Source organism: Marmota flaviventris, chromosome 19, assembly GCF_047511675.1.
Source record: "Marmota flaviventris isolate mMarFla1 chromosome 19, mMarFla1.hap1, whole genome shotgun sequence".
Classification (NCBI taxonomy): domain Eukaryota; kingdom Metazoa; phylum Chordata; class Mammalia; order Rodentia; family Sciuridae; genus Marmota; species Marmota flaviventris.
The window spans coordinates 6,910,512-6,927,569 of NC_092516.1; the positions used below are offsets into that span (position 1 = coordinate 6,910,512).

Below are 17,058 nucleotides of genomic sequence, written 5' to 3' on the forward strand. Positions count from 1 at the left end.
AGCCCTCTCAGACATTGCCCAAAGTAGCAGAGACCACCAGAAGTAACCCTTCTACCAAAAAAGAAAAACAGCTTCAGATAAGAAGGACTTCCAGGTTTCCCATCCTCAGGATCTTCAGGGAAAACAGTCCTCCTGTGGGTGGGTAGCTGCCTTAGAATGGTACCTCTGAGACAAGCCTTTTTTCTTTCTTTCTTTTTTTTTTTTTTGGGGGGGAGGTACTTGGGTTCAAACCCAGGGGTGCTTTACCACTGAGCTACATCCCTAGCCCTTTTTATTTTTTTGAGACAGGGTCTAGCTAAATTTTTAAAACTGGCCTTGAACTTGAGTTCCTCCTGCCTCAGACTCCTGAGTCAATGGGATTACAGACCATGTTCCACTGCACCAGGAGGGACAAGGCTCTTCTACAGGTTTGGAACTTAGGGTATGACCATGTGAGGACAATGGTCCACACAGGCCTCATCTGCCACCACATCTGTCCAAGCTCACAACATTGAGTGTTCAATACAAAATTTTAATCCAGCATTTGGTGGTCAAAGGCTTTGAAAGGTAACATTTCATGTTCAGGTAGGTCTTGATGAATAGAAATTTAAAAATACAGATGATGGAGAGGTGCTAGTCATCTAGTGTAGACTCAGGATTGAGTTATCAGCCTCAGTTCCCCCAAGCTGCAGCTTTCAAATTACAGGCCCAGGCTACCAAGTCATTCTTCACTTTTGCAAAAGAAGCTACAAAGACTTGTGTAGACACTCCTCAGGCAAGCGTCACTTGCCTGTGTGCTGACATTCAGGGCAGAAAATACATCCCTCTCAATCCCAAAAGTCATACTGGAAGCACTGCTCACAAAGAGCACACAGCCTAATGTCAGAACAGCCACACTAGACAGGCTCATAGGGAACAAGTTGGGTACAACTGGCCCATTGCCAACCTTCCCCACACAAGAGATCCATCCTCAGTCAGAGAGCCAAGAACTAAACCCCTCTTACTGCAAAGACAGTTGGAAGGTATCATCCTGAAATTGAGATTTAGGTTACTTTTAATTTTGAATTTCAATATTCTATCACTCAATTGTGCAAAAAAAATACCTAGTTATCTCAGCTGGGTATGATGACACATGCCTGTATCCCCAGCAACTCAGAAGACTGAGGCAGAAGGATCATAAGTTCAAGGCCAACCTGGGTAATTCAGCAAAACCCTGTCTCAAATTAAAAAGTATAGCCAGGGGCAGTGATGCAGGCCTGTAATCCCAGCAACTCAGGAGGCTGAGTCAGGAGGATGTTGAGTTCAAAGCCAGCCTCAGTAAAAGCAATGTGCTAAGCAACCCAATGAGACCCTGTCTCTAAATAAAAAATACAAAATAGGGCTGGGGATATGGCTCAGTGGTCAAGTACCCCTGAGTTCAATCCCCAGTACCCCCCAAAAAAGTAAAAGAAAATGACTCTTAACGTTTTTGCCCCTCCTCTCAAAAACCCACACCCCAACTTATGAGAAAAACACTGTCAAATCCCAATAGGGGAGCATTCTACAGTAGCTGATCAGTATCTTCAAAACTATCAATTATGCCAGATATGGTGGCACAAGCTTGTAACCTTAGTGACCCAAGAGGTTGAGACAGGAGGATTTAAAGTTCAAGGCCAACCTAAGCAACTTATAAAACCCTGTCTCAATTTTTTAAAAATTTGAAAAAGGACTAGGGATGAAACTCAAGTGGAACAATGCCCCTGGATTCAAAACACACACACACACACACACACACACATATACATTCAAGGTCATCAAAAAATAAATGAATGTCTGAAAAACTGTCACAGCAAGAAGGGCCTAAGAAGGCATAAGGACTAAAAGTAGTGTGTTCTGGATGAACTCCTGGAACAGTAAAAGGACATTATGTTAAAAACTAGAGGGTTTTGAATAAATTATAGACTTTGGCTTATGTATTAACATTTATTCTTTACACCAAGGGTGGTGACACTTGCCTGTAATCTCAGTGACTCAGGAGGTTTTGAAGTTTGAGGCCAGCCTAGGCAACTTAGAGAGACCCTATCTCCAAATGAATATAGTGCGGGAAGTGTGTGTTGGGGATATGGCTCAATGGTTGAGCACCCTGGGTTCAATCCCCAGTACTGCAAGAAAAAACAACCAAAAGCAAAAACAGTGAGACAAGCTGTACACCACAGGATGCACAGGTATATCCATGAGAAGAATGCCAGCAAAGGAGCAAAGAGGCCAGGCTCCAAAAGCCAAGGCCATAACAAGTCGAAAGCCTGTTTTAGAAGAGCAGATATGAAACTCAAAACAGAATCTAGTACAGACCCAAGGCCTGAAGAAGGGGTGGCCACCACAAAGCAGACTGCTCAGACAAAGCTTATAACCATGAGATGGGGAGGTTCCACAGAGGGGAATTTCTTTAGGCAAAGAGGAAGAGCCTGGAGAAGACAAAAGCCACCAAGAATGAGGCAGCTACAAACGTCCTGGACATTATCCTGGGCATGCAGGCTGGAAAAAGGACCACAACTAGGCTTCTGAAGCAGGGCCCTTTCTAGGAGGAAGGTGACAGGTCAGGAGAGGAGGGGATGGGGCAGGAGTGGGGTAAGGAGTGCTGGCACCTGGGGACCCAACCAGCAAGTCCTTGGAGTGTTCCCTCACCAGGAAAAGGGGAAATAAGAAGGAAAGGGAAATGCCAGAACGTGGGGGGGAAAAGGCTACATGTATCATGCCTTCCCTGGAGGAACAGCAGCCCTGGCTGCACTAAAACCAAGCCTGCAGCACTAAAGACCCCTTTTGACTCAGTGAAGGGCACCACACCTAAGACTTGGGCTCCAGAACAAGGTCCTGAACGTCCAATGGCGATGAAGGCCCTCTCCTCCCAAGCCCAGCCTCCTGAAAATAAGAAAGGAGAATTGAAGAGACAGCACAATCCCCTTTCCCCACAAAATTTCCACTGTAGGTCAAGCACTTGGTGAGAATGTCAGGTAGTTTCAAGTCTGAAAATCTTACTAGCTTTCTCTAACAAGAAACTGTCACTTGGAGCCACAACTCCTTCCTACTGAAGTAAAGTCAGTTCCCAAATAGAAGAATGAGCCAAAGAACAGGATTTTCACAACAAATTCACTATATAAAAATTACACCTTGAGGCTGAGGTTGTGGTTCAACAGTAGAGCACTCGCCTAGCCCCCCATGCGAGATACTGGGTTCAATCCTCAGCACCACAATAAAATAAAGGTATTGTGTCCAACTACAACTAAAAAATTTATTAAAATTCTTTTTTAAATTATTTTTTAAAAATTACACCTTTAACTGAATGAATTCTGAACAAAGCCCCACTGAGACACCAGCCTTCTCTGAGTGAGCAGACCTACCACAGGTCGCCCCCAAGTCCGTGCAAAAGACCTGCTCCTCCAGAACCAAGATCCTTGAGGCCAGCTTAGGCAACTTAGAGAGACCTTCAAACCACTCTTCACATACTTCGATTTCCTGCAGGCAGCAAGCTGACTTGAAACAGACTAGGTACGTCCCCCAGCCCAGAGGGCACCAATCTGGTCTGTGAAATGAAGTCAGCAGGCCATCCAGAATCACACACCCACCTTCATCAGGCCCCTTGGCAAATCTCCAGGTGGAAACCACACACTCATTCTCAGTTGTGGGCTGAGAGGCTTGCCCATGTTCTCCATACACAGAATCTGCAGCACCAGCAACCAGCTTTTGTCAGTCCCTAAGTAATCCCACTATTGAAACATAACCCTGAATAGGTGCTCTGATAAAGATTTGAAGTTCCTTTATAAGGAACTGAATATCTCTCTTAGCACATTCAACGCTTGGAAATCTCTTGGAATAAACTTTCAGTTTAAACGCCAGGAAAATTTTCGGACTAAAACATTGAAAACAAGATTTTGAACAACTATATAAATGCAATCAAGGTCAGGTAGAGAAATAGAACCCACAGCCATCAACGACCCAAACAGGCCTCTCTCCTCTCAAAAAGAACACATTCCTCATGACCCTGAGAAAATGCACTCTACCTGTGATCTAACTAGAGACTGAATACTGAACCTGTTGGCAATATTCAAGTAAAAGAGCCTGCCATCACACTGAACATGTGAAGGGTGTGATCTGGTCACAGAAGAATGCACAAGTGAGAAGACCTCAACTTACTTGGAGAAGACCTCCAAACTTACTTTCCACACCAGCACTTCCTCCCCTATGCACTGTCCTTTGAACCTGCCTCAAAACAACTGCACTAAATACCCCATAACCACCTGTCATCAACGGGTGGGTCTGGAGCATGCCCACGTGGCCTTGGCCTCACACCTGCTGCACCCAGTGCTCCTTAGAAGCAACTTGCTCTCCTCACAGAACTAAAAACCATATAGGATTCTGCCCAAGGGCATTCCACAGAAGGGGGGAAGTACATAACAGGACCACTCTCCTCCAAACATATCATCACAGACAAGGCTGGTCACTCTTGCCCTTCCTTTCTGCAGCACTTTCCAGCTCATCACTGGAGTCAGTCAGCTGTCCAGGAGCACCCCAACCCTGAACCAAAGGACAAGGATACACTGAAAAGGCTGACACGTGTCTAGAAGTCACCTGTTCCTCCTCCCTAAAACCATGCTGCAGGCAGCCCAAAGGCCAAGACCTGACTAGAAGCCTGAAGCTTCTTTCAGGCCCCATCTCTGCAGGAGGCTGCTATGATCTTTATCTTAAACTGGCACATCAGAGAGCAGACCAAGTAATTACTTCCACCCCTTATTAGTAATGGGGACCCCACATTACCTACTTGGTAACTGCTATTGGGGAGTCACTGGAGACAGAAATACATCATGCTCCACACCAGATGGGCCATGTGAGGAGAAGCTACCCACCCACAAAGGAGTGTGACAATCAGAAGCCACTTCTTTCAATGCTCTCTGCCTTTCCCACCACCTTCGCCCACAGATGCAACACCCTTGCAAAAGACAGAGCACCCAGAGCATGCAGGAAGTTGCTCTGCCCAAACCCCAACTCTCCCTTTAACAACACTGTTGCACATTTCTTTTTTCCAACAGGAGGGTTCTAAGCCTCACCCCAGCAGAGCCTCACCCCTCAATGAGGATGAAGCACAGCTTCCTTCCAAACAGCTGCTTTCTGACAGCACACAGCTGAAACAGGCCCCAGGGGTCACAGAGTACAGCCATCTGCCCAAAGAAATATGTGTGTTCTCCTCCATATGAAGACATTCCTCCTGCCACAGCACAGCAAGACACTCAGGGAAGACACCCTGGGCAGCAGCACCATGGACTTCCTTACAACCAGGTGCTGGGTTGAGGTGCCTGGCAGACCCTCACTTAGGGGCTCCTCATGTGGGGCAAGGTGACAGTGGAGTCTCTGCCAAATTGCACTTGACTATTTATGAGGCAGGTACTTAACCTCTCTCACCTCAGTTCCACCGTACTTAAAATGGGAACAATATCTACCTCACAACATGATATGAATGAAGTACATAGCAAAGTGTCTGCCTTCAAGTAAGGGCTCAATAAAGACTTACATCCTTTGATCCACAATAGTGCCAGACTCGGGTAAGCCATTTTCCATCTTTACAGCTCATACTGTTTCTCCCTCTGTTGGGAAAGTTAGGTTGGACCTGGGTCTTCTCATACAGAACCTGCCCTGCCACCCTAACATAGAGATGCAAAACTCACTCCAACTATTCACCTCTAACTGTCCTTGGATATAAATGCAATATCGGGGCCATTTCTGCCATTACTTAAAGGAAATTTGGCATATTCTCACACACATGCATGTGGGGGACTCTAGCTGACAAAGGTGCAAAGCCTAGATTCTCTCAATTCCTTATTACAGAAGTCTATCCTCTATTCTGTATTTTTTTTCTGCTCCCTGGGTTTCCAGTGTTTTGCACTAAAAAAGCTGCCTGAAGAAAAGCAAATGGTGAACTCCAATTCCATCACGTGGAAGTGTCAAGGCCATGAGAAAATATACTCTTTTCTTTTTCCCACAGACATCATCAAATACACACCTTTCACACAGCATCACTGAGTGAAAGTTTGCTTTATAAATGTCCAGGATGAATGTCGCCAGAGCCTCCACTGAGGCATGCCAGCAGCCTAAATGTTTTTTGCCCCCTAGCCCAGGCACCTCAGGGTATAACATGTGTTGCAAAGTCAAAGGCATTCTTTTTTCCTTTCATCATTTTCCTCCACCAGACAGGTCCCCCTTTTCTAGACTTTGGATTCATCATCATTCGTCTCTACAAGAGAAGACTGTAACCTGAAGTTTTCCCAATTCAGCGCAGCGAGAGCTCTCTGTCTCAGAGACCCCATACATTCCCTGAAATTGTCAAAAGGGCTCATGATCCTCCCAAAACATTAAGATCCGTTACTACAAAGCTTCATTCTGGAAGATAAGAGGCCAAGTAAACTTCTTAGGTCTTCATTCTATTAAGGGATTTTTTTTTTCCTTTTATTCTGTCAAACTGGGAATCGAACCCAGGACCTCGTGAGCAGGCTAGAAAGCGCTCTACCACTGAGCCAAAAATTTGCCTTTGAACCAAGTTTTGCTAGCTCTCTGACATTCTCCCATGACCCACTTCACATAGCATACAAGGTATACATAATTAATCACAGTCTCAACACTCCAAGACTGAACAGAGGGAAAATACAAAAACACTAAGGATACTTTTAGCAACATAGTAAAAACACTGAAACATTTCTCCACACTTCACCCAACAAGTGGTTGTATTTTTCCCCCTAAAATCCCTCCTCCCTGTCAAGCTCACACTCCCCCTTGGCGGTGCCTCTGAGCCCGGCCTCCCGGGGCATCCCACCTTAGTGAGCAAAGCCATGAGCAGAATGAGCACCCAAATGCCACGGCTGAGAGCAGAGCGTCCCAGACCATCCCAATCAGGATTTGGGAATCCAACCGCGAGCATCAGGCGTTTAGGGCACGATCCCGCACCCTCTGCTTCCTGGAACCCCGTCCCAGGTGAAGGCCCAGAACCGCTCCTCCGCGGACAGGACCGCAAGGTAAGCCCAGAGGCTCGGCTTCAGACTGCGAGGAGGCGAAAACAAACTTTCCAGGCACTTCCACCCCGCCCGGTCGGGTGACACCTCCCGGCCTCCCCCGCCCTCCGCGCCTGTCAGAGCCCCTGGCCGCCCGGCGCCTGCTGCAGCCGAGGCCCGCGCTCTCCGCGGCAGCCGAGAGGCGCCCGGCCGGAGTCCGCGGCCCGGCCCGCCGCCTGGCCGCAGGTGAGGCGCCGGCCGGCCGCGGAACCGGGCCGCCTCGTCAGACCCGGAGGCAGCCGAGTTCGCGGATAACGGGCCGGCGCATCCCGTCCCCCGCAACGCGCTCACCAGCTGGCTGGTGGTCCTGGCCATGGGCCCCGCGTCGGCGCGGGCGCCTCCCCCGCAGTGCTGCGCGGCTCGGCGCCTGCTCAGCGTCCTCCTCCCCGCGACGGAGCCCCAGCAATGGCCGCCCTCATCCTGCGCCCGCCCCGCCGCCCGCCGCCCCCGGCGCCACCCCGCCCCCGCGCGACGCCGAGCGGGACTTCCGCCGCGCCGCCACCACCGCCCGCACCCATTGGACGCGTCCGCCGTCGCTCGCCGCGTCCCACGGGGGCCCCGCCCGCGTCCCGGGCCGCATTTCCGGGTTGGGGCCTGGTCCCGCCTCCGGAGGGAATCCTGCGCGAGCCAATCCCGGACCGCTGGGCGGGGTCGGCCGAGCTGTCATTGCCGCTCCGGGTCCGGGAAACTGAGGCTCCGAACCCGGTCCCGTCAAGGTCACGCCCGTAGCAAGCTGCCGGGCTGTGCTAGAACCCGCGGCTCGGACTCGAGGCCGGCCGTGCGTGAATGCTATGAGAGTTTACAGCTCACGAACGACAACGGAGGAAAGGAGCCATCGAAGCATTTAACCGGCGCACTTACAGTCCCGCAACACCCTCGGAACTGTGTCTTTGCCTAATGTTCTTGTGGTTCCTTTTTCTTTTTGGTGGTGGTAATTGTTTTGATGATGATGGTGGTGGTGGTAGTGGGTTTTTTATATTGCAGTGAAATACACATAAAATTTACCATTTTAACCTATTTTCTTAGGGCCCCGCATATGCTAGGCAAGTGCTCTACTATTGAGCTACACCCCCTGGCTTTAACTTGATACTGGGTATTGATCCTAGAGGCAGTTTAGCACTGAACCACATCCCCAGCCCTTTATTTAACTTTTATTTTGAGACAGAATCTCACTAAGTTGCTTAGAACCTCACTAATTTGCTGAAGCCAACCTCCCTCAAACTTTCCATCCTCCTGCATCGCTGGGCTTAGAAACATGGGCTACCACGCCTGGCACCTTTAATCATTTTTTAAGTGCACAATTCAGCAATATTCAGTACATTCTCATTTTTGTGATGCGATAATGTCTTAAAACTAGGATCACCCTTATTACCTGAAGGTATTTTTTTTATTTTATATTTTTTTGGTACTGGGGATAGAACCCAGGGCCTCATATATGCTAAACACACACAATACCATGGAGCCACACCACAGCCTCTGCAGTTTTAAACAATCTGTTTTCAAATTTTCCAACAGCAATCTTTATTTAAAAAATTAAAATTCAAAACCAGGTACAAAACCCAGCATGGTAGTGCAATCCTGTAATCCTAACAGCAGGAGGATTGCAAGTTCAAAGCCAACTTACTGAAGCCCTAAGCAACTTAGCTAGACACTGTCTCAAAATAATAGGGGCTGAGTTTGTTGCTCAGTGGTAAAACACTTGCCTAGCACATGTGAGGCACTGGGTTTGATCCTCAGTACCACATAAAAATAAATAAATAAAACAAAGGTATAGTGTCCATCTACAACTAAATAAAATAAAAATAATAATGATAATAGGGCTGGAGATATGGCTCAGTGGTTAAGCACTCCTCCCCAGGGCAATCCCTTGTAACAAAAAGGGGGAGGGGGCACAAAGGCATATGCTGACAGTCTCAGCTACTCAGGAGGCTGAAGCAAGAGGATCTCTCTCTTTTTTAAAAAACATTTATTTTATTAGTTTTTTAGGTGGACACAATATCTATATTTTATTTTTATGTGGTGCTGAGAATCGAACCCAGTGCCTCAAACATGCTAGGTAAGCACGCTACCACTTGAGCCACATCCCCAGCCCCGGAAGAGGATCTCTTGAGCCCAGAATTTCAAGTCCAGCCTGGGCAACATAGTGCAACTTTGTCTGAAAACCCTAATACAGCATCCCTGATAATGTTGCTCCACTTTTCAGATGAGTAAACTGAGGCACTGGGAGGCAGTTCTGCAACTTGCTCAGGGTCATGCAGTGTCAGGATCCAAATATCCATGTGGCCAAAGCCTGTACATCAACCCCTCTCAGCTCTGACTGTCCTTGCCCTCTGTACATTTATAGACCTTTAAAAAACAAACAAACAGGTATGGTGGTATATGCCTGAAGTCCCAGCTACTGAGGTTAAGGAGGTGGCTGACACAGGGGAATCACAAGTTCAAGGACATCCTGGGCAACTTGACAGACACAGTCTCAATAAAATTTTTAAAAAATTAAAAAGAGCTGGGTATATAGCTCAGTGGTAGAACACTTGCCTAACATGCTCCAGGCCTTAAATTCAATCCCCAGTAACCCACTTCAAACAAAAAACAAAACAACAACAACAACAAAATAAAAAAACTGGCTACTATAACCCCTAACCCCATGCTATTCTTGCCGTTTTGATACTTGTTTCTTTCACTTAACAATGTATCATCTGTATCCTGTATGGCTCTCCTGACCTCTTTTCCTCAGTTGTATAAGTCCAGAGGAGGCCACTGGAGGAACATAACATTTAAAGATGAAATGTATATTTATACATTCAGGTATCGATTTCCTAATAGACATGAAAATGATTCCCAGGTTTTTTGTTTTATTTTTCCCTCATGAACAAGGACTACACTGAAATCCAGCACACCCTTCCTTATCTCTTTAGGATAAATTCTTAGCCTATGGAATTACTGGACCAAAATATAATTCATACTGCTAAACTACCTGCCCCACTTCAGAAAAGGTAGTCTAGTTTACACTCTCACCCTGAGTGCACAGAGAGAAGCTCAAGGTGGACACAAGCTCTTATATCTCAAAACATAGATAACCACTGGAGACACCAACCACAGCACCCCCTCAAGTCACCACAAGCAGTGTCTGCTTGTTCCACACAACAGCCCATGAGCATCAGCTGCTATGATGGTTCCCACTTTTCATTTGAGGAGACAGGCTTCTGTGGCTTGTCTACTGTGCGGTAGAATAGAGTTCAAGGTCACCGAGCACAGGTCTCAAAACCAGACCTGACCAACTCTGTTCTTAGTCAACAGCCATTCTATTTATTTTGGTCCTCACAAAGCAATAAAAGCTTTTCCTGAGCCCAGCATAGTGGCACACACCTGTAATTCTTATGACTCAGGAAGCTAAGGCAGGAGGATCACAAGTTCAAGGCCAATCTCAACAACTTAGCAAGGTCCTAAGCAACTTAGTGAAACTCTGTCTCAAAAAATAAAGAGGGCTGGGGGTGTAGCTTGGTGGTGAAGCCCCTGGGTTCAATACCCACCCCACCCCACCCCCCAAAAAAAGAAAATCAGGTAACTAGGTCACAGTTTTGGTAATTTTTGGCGGGGAGGGGGACAATGGAGATTGAACCCTGGGGACACTCTACCACAGAGGTTATAGCCCTAGCTTTTTAAAATTTTTTATCTTGAGACAGGGTCTAAGTTGCCCAGTCTGGCCTTGAACTTTTTTTTTTTTTAGTTGTAGATGAACACAATACCTTTATTTTGTTTATTTTATGTGGTATTGAGGATCAAACCCAACCCTGGCCTTGAACTTATAGTTCCCCTGCCTCAGCCATATCCATGTGGCCAAAGCCTGTACATTAACCCCTAAGAGATTCTAGACATGCTGCCCCGATTAAAAGGTAGAATTTAAGTGAATAGGGTGGGAAAATGCCAGGATAAGAGCTGTCAGCAAGGAACACCCAGACTGAAGTGGAGTAGACTTCTAGAGGAAATTATAGATTCTTGCCACAAATAAACTTGAATTCAGGTTGGGCATGATGGCCACACCTAGAACCCAGTGACTAAGGAGCTTAAGGCAGGAGGATCACAAGTTCAAGGCCAGCTTCAGAAATGTAGTGAGACCCTATCTCAAAATAAAAAATAAGCCAGGCAAAATGGTGCAACCACTAGCAGCTTGGCAGGCCTAGGCAGAAGGATCTCGAGTTCAAAGCCAGCCTCAGCAAAAGCAATGTGCTAGCAACTCAGTGAGACCCTGTCTCTAAATAAAATACATAAGACTGGGGACATGGCTCAGTGATCGAGTGCCTCTAAGTTCAATCACTGGTATCCCCCCCCCCCCAAAAAAAAAGGGCTGGGGATATAGCTAAGTGGTAGAGCACACCTGGGTTCAATCCCTAGTATCAGGGGGAAAATTTGAGTTAAATTGAGGGACTCAGGGAAATGAGAAAAAAAAATCCAGAATAGCTCTACCAAAAAGGAATCACAATCACAGCCCATACCTCCTCTCAATCCTCTCTACTGTGACTGATATTTACAGTCATGGTCAGTTATTACACTGATTCGGTAGAATATGATTCATCATATTCTACCTGGACAGGAGGCAGAAGACATGGCAGGTATAAAAACTGAATCCTTACCATTTCAACAGAAAGGCAAGAAATAATGACCACAAATGATGAATCATAAAAAGTATAAAGATATTTCTAGAAAAGCAGACAGACATCTGGGCATGGAGGTGCATGCCTATAATCCCAATGACTTGGGAGGGTCTCAAGATTAAGGCCAGCCTCAGCAATTTAGCAAGAACTTGTCTCAAAAAAAGTTGAAAAGAATTGGGCCAGAGATCAGTGGTAGAGCTCCCCTGGGTTCAATCCCCAGTACAAAACAAACAAACAACAACAACAACAAAATCACACATGGCCAGATACAGTGACACATAACTGTAATCCCAGAGAGTGAGGAAAGAGGGTCTCAAGTTTGAGGCCAGCCTCAGCAATTTAGTGAGACCTTGTCTCAAAAAATAAAAAAAGACTGGGACATAGCTCAGTGGTAAAGCACCCCTGGGTTCAATAACTGGTACCACTCACACACATACACAATCCAATGAATGTTTTCAAATAACCCTTATAAATCTAAGCATGTATGTAAAAGGATTTTTATTTTGTTTTTGTACCACTAAGGATCAAACCCAGGACTTCACACATGCTAGGCAAGCAGTCTACCTCTGAGTTATACCCCCAGCTCCCAATTAGTAAAGTAAATGCAAAGAAAAAAGCCTGGAAGGAAATATAGGCAACGCTGATTTCCACTGGGGTGCAGACTGGGTTCTCTTAACATTTTTCCTGTTCAAGTCCATTGTACCAACACACAGCCCTGTGGTTCTTAAGTAGTTCACAGAGAAACTGGGAAGGAAGAAGTGGGTGGGGTACTTGAGTAAAAATGACTGGTGAAAGGTGGAGCCCACCTGTGCTGTGGGCGTGATGCAGCCAGGCAGCCTTGGGGAAGGAGTGAGGGGAGAGGAGGAGGCTGCTGCCCTGAAGAAAGCAGCTGAGCAGGCAGGGAGGGCAGCAGGAGGCTGAGGAAAAGCAGTCCTCACTCCTGCCAGGACCTTGACAGCAGAGAGCAGGCAAGGCCTAGGCCAAGCCCAGCCAGGCAGGCTTCTATTCTCACCTCTAGAGAGGCAGGGCACCTGTGTCAGGTCTGGCCACCCATCTTGGGGACAATGAACACTGGGGGAGATAGTCTCACCTGGTCCAGCACAGTTCATGGGCACCTCAGCTGGAGGAAGGAGACAGACTGTTCTCCAGCTCTTATCTGTCCCTTTCCTGCCCAATGCCTCTGTCCATAGCTGAAGGGTGTCTTGAGCCAAGCATCCAGGGGCTTGGTTTGACATTGTGAGGTCATGGATGTTGGGAACCAACCATGAGGGGGCAGCGAGGATGCCCGATGTGCTGGCTGCACTTGGCCTGTGCTGCATCATGTATTCCTCCATACTTATTCCCATAACGTTTGCAGCACAAGGGGAGAAACGGGGTTCAGAAATTAGGAACCTAACCCAATGTCTCACAGCTAGGGTATTAGATACCTACCACTATGTAACAAATTTTCCCCAAACAAGAGGTGCATTGTCTCATAGTTTCTGGGAGTCTGAAGCCGGGGAGGGAACCAGCAGCTGGGTGGTCTGGTTCAGGCATCTGAAGGCTTGAGCAAACCTGGAGGACCCACTTCCAAAAAGTCTCATTCCTACAGCAGTGGGCTGGAAGTCTCTGTTTCATGTGAGCTGCTCTACAGAGCTGAATGTCTTCATGCTGTGGCAGCTGGCTCTCCCCAGAGTAAGTGGTTCAAGAAAAAACCATCAGACCCAAGCTGGAAGCTAAGGGTTTTTTAGTTTGTTTTCTTTGTTCTAGCAGGAAGAGGAGGTACTGGGGATTGAACCCAAGAGTACTCTCCCCATTTTTTGGAGTCTTGCTAAGTTGCTTACAGCCTCACTAAGTTGCCCAGGGTAGCCTGGAACTTGCAATTCCCCTGCCTAAGCTTCCCAAGTAGCTAGGATTACAGTTGTGCACCACTGTGCCCAGCCATGGTGGTTTTTATAACCTATATAACCTATATCCATCATCAGGAGGAACATCATGTGGGGGGCCACCTTCAAAGCCAGCTACCACCAATAGCCAAGGGCAGGACAACTACTAGCATTCATGCAGACACAGCAGAAAGGGGAAGGTAGGTCCACACCCCACAGATTTTGCAAGCACTTAAGTATCAAGCCAATGAAGAGCTGCACCAGGCAGAGCCCAGTTGATTTATATTTTAGACTCTCCTGCACCTGCTTGGCAGGGTCTGGGGAAAGGATCTCAGGGGGCAAATAGGGAGGCAAAAAGACCAGTTAAGGTACAGGCAGGTGATGGGAAAGGGCTTTTCAAACAGTAGCCTCTGCCCATGGTCTCTGTTCACCATGCCCAAGGCTCCCAATATGCATTTGTTGATGGCTGCAGATGAATAGATGGATGAGAGATAACAAAGGGATTCAGTGGTTTCCAAACTACCTAGGTGAATTCACATCTTCCCCTATTAACTGTGACAAAGAAGCTTGACTGGCAGTCAGGAAAGGGGCAGTTTTGTGAGATCTCAGTCTCCTAACTTGCCCTCTCAAACCTCAAATTTCCCAACTATAAAATGGGGCTCATTCAAAAACCGATTAAACTCTCAAAACTTGAAAACATCCGCCATTGGTAAGAACGTAGGGAAAAAGGAACCTTCATGCACTGATGACAGAAATATGGTATCTCCTTTTTTAGTTTTTTGTGATGTTAGATGCTGAAACCTGAGATGGAACTAGTATCTCTTTTAGACCTGAGCAGGAACACTTCTGCCTGGGGCCTTCTCTCCAGAATAATGGTCTGTCCAAGGATGTTCAGTACCTGATCCGCCACTGTGAGTATGTCATGATCTACAGAAAAGGGGGGATTAAGGCTGCTATTCTGCTGACCTTAAAAATGGGAGACTAGGGTTGGGGTTGTGGCTCAGTGGCAGAGTGCTTGCCTCCCACATGTGAGGCACTGGGTTCGATCCTCAGCACCACAAGAAAATGAATAAACAAAATAAAGATATTGTATCCATGTATAACTAAAAAAAAAAAAAAAAAAGGAGACTAGCCAGGGTTCTCCAGCGAGCCCAGTATAATCACAAGGGTCTCTAAACATACAAAAGGAGGCTTGCTGGCCACTGCTGGCTTTGCAAAAGAAAAGGAGTCAGCAGCCTCTAGGAAACAAAGCAGAACAGGAACCTCTGCAGATTTGCACCTGCCTTGACTTCAGCCCATGAGACCTATTTCTTACATGGGCCTCCAGAACCATAAAACCATAAGTTCCAATTGTTTTAAACAGGTTTGAGGTGATTTGTTACAGCAGCAACAGGAAACTCATGCAGAAGGCCGTTCTTTGGTCTTCTTGGGATCACAAGGGGACAAGGCCACAGAGGGAAGAGGAATGCCCTGGAGTATCTGGATCCCCAGATACGCCCATTTCCACCCTCAGGCAATCCTTAGCAAGGGTGTGGTGAGAACTGGTTACTGTCACGGAACACCCATGTTTACAGAAAGGACCCAGGCACCTTTTACAATAGAGACAGATCCATGCACTCCCATCTGGGAAGCTCTCCACATGCTCACTTTAAAAACAGAGAATTGCCAAGCAGTACCAAAAGTGCAATACCACTTAGTAATAAACTGTGACACTGTGGTAAAAGGCGCAGGATCAGGTTGGAAGGGGCACACCTGGCGGCTGACCATGGGACTGGGAAGGTGCCCTTGGTCCACCTGCACTCCAGAATCATAGTCAGGGAAGAACAGGCTGGGGCGGGGCCCAGGGAATCGTCAAAGTGCTATGAGTGGGGTGCAGCAGAGTCTGCCCTGAGCAGAGCACACGTCCCTCTCAGTTGGCCACTGTGATTGGCCCCAGCAGAGACCACCAGAAGCAGCCCTCCTAAGGCAGGCGAGTCCACGTGCCCACCCGCGCCCCACCTCCAGCCCCCCGCCAGGACAGAATAGGCCTCCTGGACTGGGCCCTCCGCTTTCTTCTGCTGCTGTGCCCCAGCAGGGGTATCTGACTAGGGAGACCCGCGCATCACCCCACCATATGCCAATGGTCCTGGGAGCCTCGAGGCCTGGAGATAAAAGGGCTTGGCTGGGTCTCCAGCATGAGGACTTGAACCTGCGGTGGCTCAGTCCTGCGTGCCCTAGAGGGTGTTCTGGAAGGCCACCGGGTGGTGCCCGCAGAATTACGCTTGCCAAAGCACCTCTTCAAGCTGCACACAGCCAACAGACAGAGCGACAGGCCAGGTGTCTCACAAACACCAGCTCTGCCACCCACCAGGCTCCCCCGCCCCCACTGTGACTCAGCGGGCACACCAGCCTCACTGTCCCCCAATCCACACCCACCATACAGCCTGTGGCAGCACCGCTGGCACCCACGGCCAGGGCGGCCCGGCCCCCCAGCACCCCCAGGATGACCTAAGCGGCAACCCACCCTTCCGTTTACAGCCCTCCAGCTCAGAGCTTTGGATGGGGCAAAAGTGAGGTCACCCTTTGGGAAGATGGAGGTGTGATGGCTGCACACAATATGAATGTGCTTAGTGCCACGGAACTGTACATTTCAGAGTGATCAGAATGGTAAACTTGCCAGGTGTGGTGGAGCTCGCCTGTAATCCAAGTGACTCTGGAGCCTGAGGCAGGAGGATCACAAGTTCACCAGCCTCAGCATCTTAAATAAAGGGCTGGGGATGTAACTCAGTGGGTTCAATCCCTGTTACCAAAAAAAGGCGAGCTAGGGGTGTCCCGCAGTGATAGAGCACCCCTGGGTTTAATCCCCAGTACTGAAAAAAAAAAGTACATTTTACATTTTGTCATAATTTAAAAAATTTAAAACCCAGTGGCATTTCCCCTTGCACCTCAATTAAAACCTAAACTCCTACGGCAGGTCCAGAGCCCTGCTTGCACCTCTTTCCATTGACTGCAGTGGCGGTCTTTGTTCCACCAACACACACACATCTGTGTCTCTGGCCTTGCTGGGACAGTTAGCTTTGCCTGAAACTCTTCCACAAAGGTAGCTCCCATCATCTGAATGTCACACCCACTGTCCACCCCTCTAAGGAGCCCTTCCCTCCTCTTCATCCAGAGAAGCAGCTGGATGGAATGAAGCAGGGTGTGCCTGGGCTAAATTACCCTGTCCCCCATGCTGGGAATGAAACCCAGGGCCTGGCTAGAAAAGGACTCTACCATTGAGCTACATTTCCAGCCCCCGGGGCACTCTGTAGCTCTAGGACTCAGTACTCCAGTTTCCCCAAGAGAGAAGCAAAAATGACAAATAGGCCTCCTCTTTGGATTTTTTTTTTTCCTCCAATACTGAGAAGCGAACCCAGGGGCACTGTAACACTGTGCTGCATCCCCAACCCTTTATATTTTTTGAGACAGGGTCTCACTAATTTGCCCTGGCTGGCCTTAAATTTGCAGTCC

The 17,058-nt window shown here is 47.9% G+C and overlaps 1 protein-coding gene across 1 annotated transcript in view; it reads right to left on the bottom strand.

The window, feature by feature from the left end:
* The window catches only part of Pdpk1 (3-phosphoinositide dependent protein kinase 1), a 70,904-nt gene extending 63,438 nt beyond the window's left edge, over window positions 1-7,466 (bottom strand). Inside the window, exon 1 of the mRNA XM_027940506.2 lies at window positions 7,344-7,466. Coding sequence (XP_027796307.1) covers window positions 7,344-7,367 — 24 coding nt within the window. The 5' untranslated portion in view covers window positions 7,368-7,466. The remainder of the gene's footprint in view (window positions 1-7,343) is intronic.
* Between the last annotated feature and the right edge of the window lie 9,592 nt (window positions 7,467-17,058).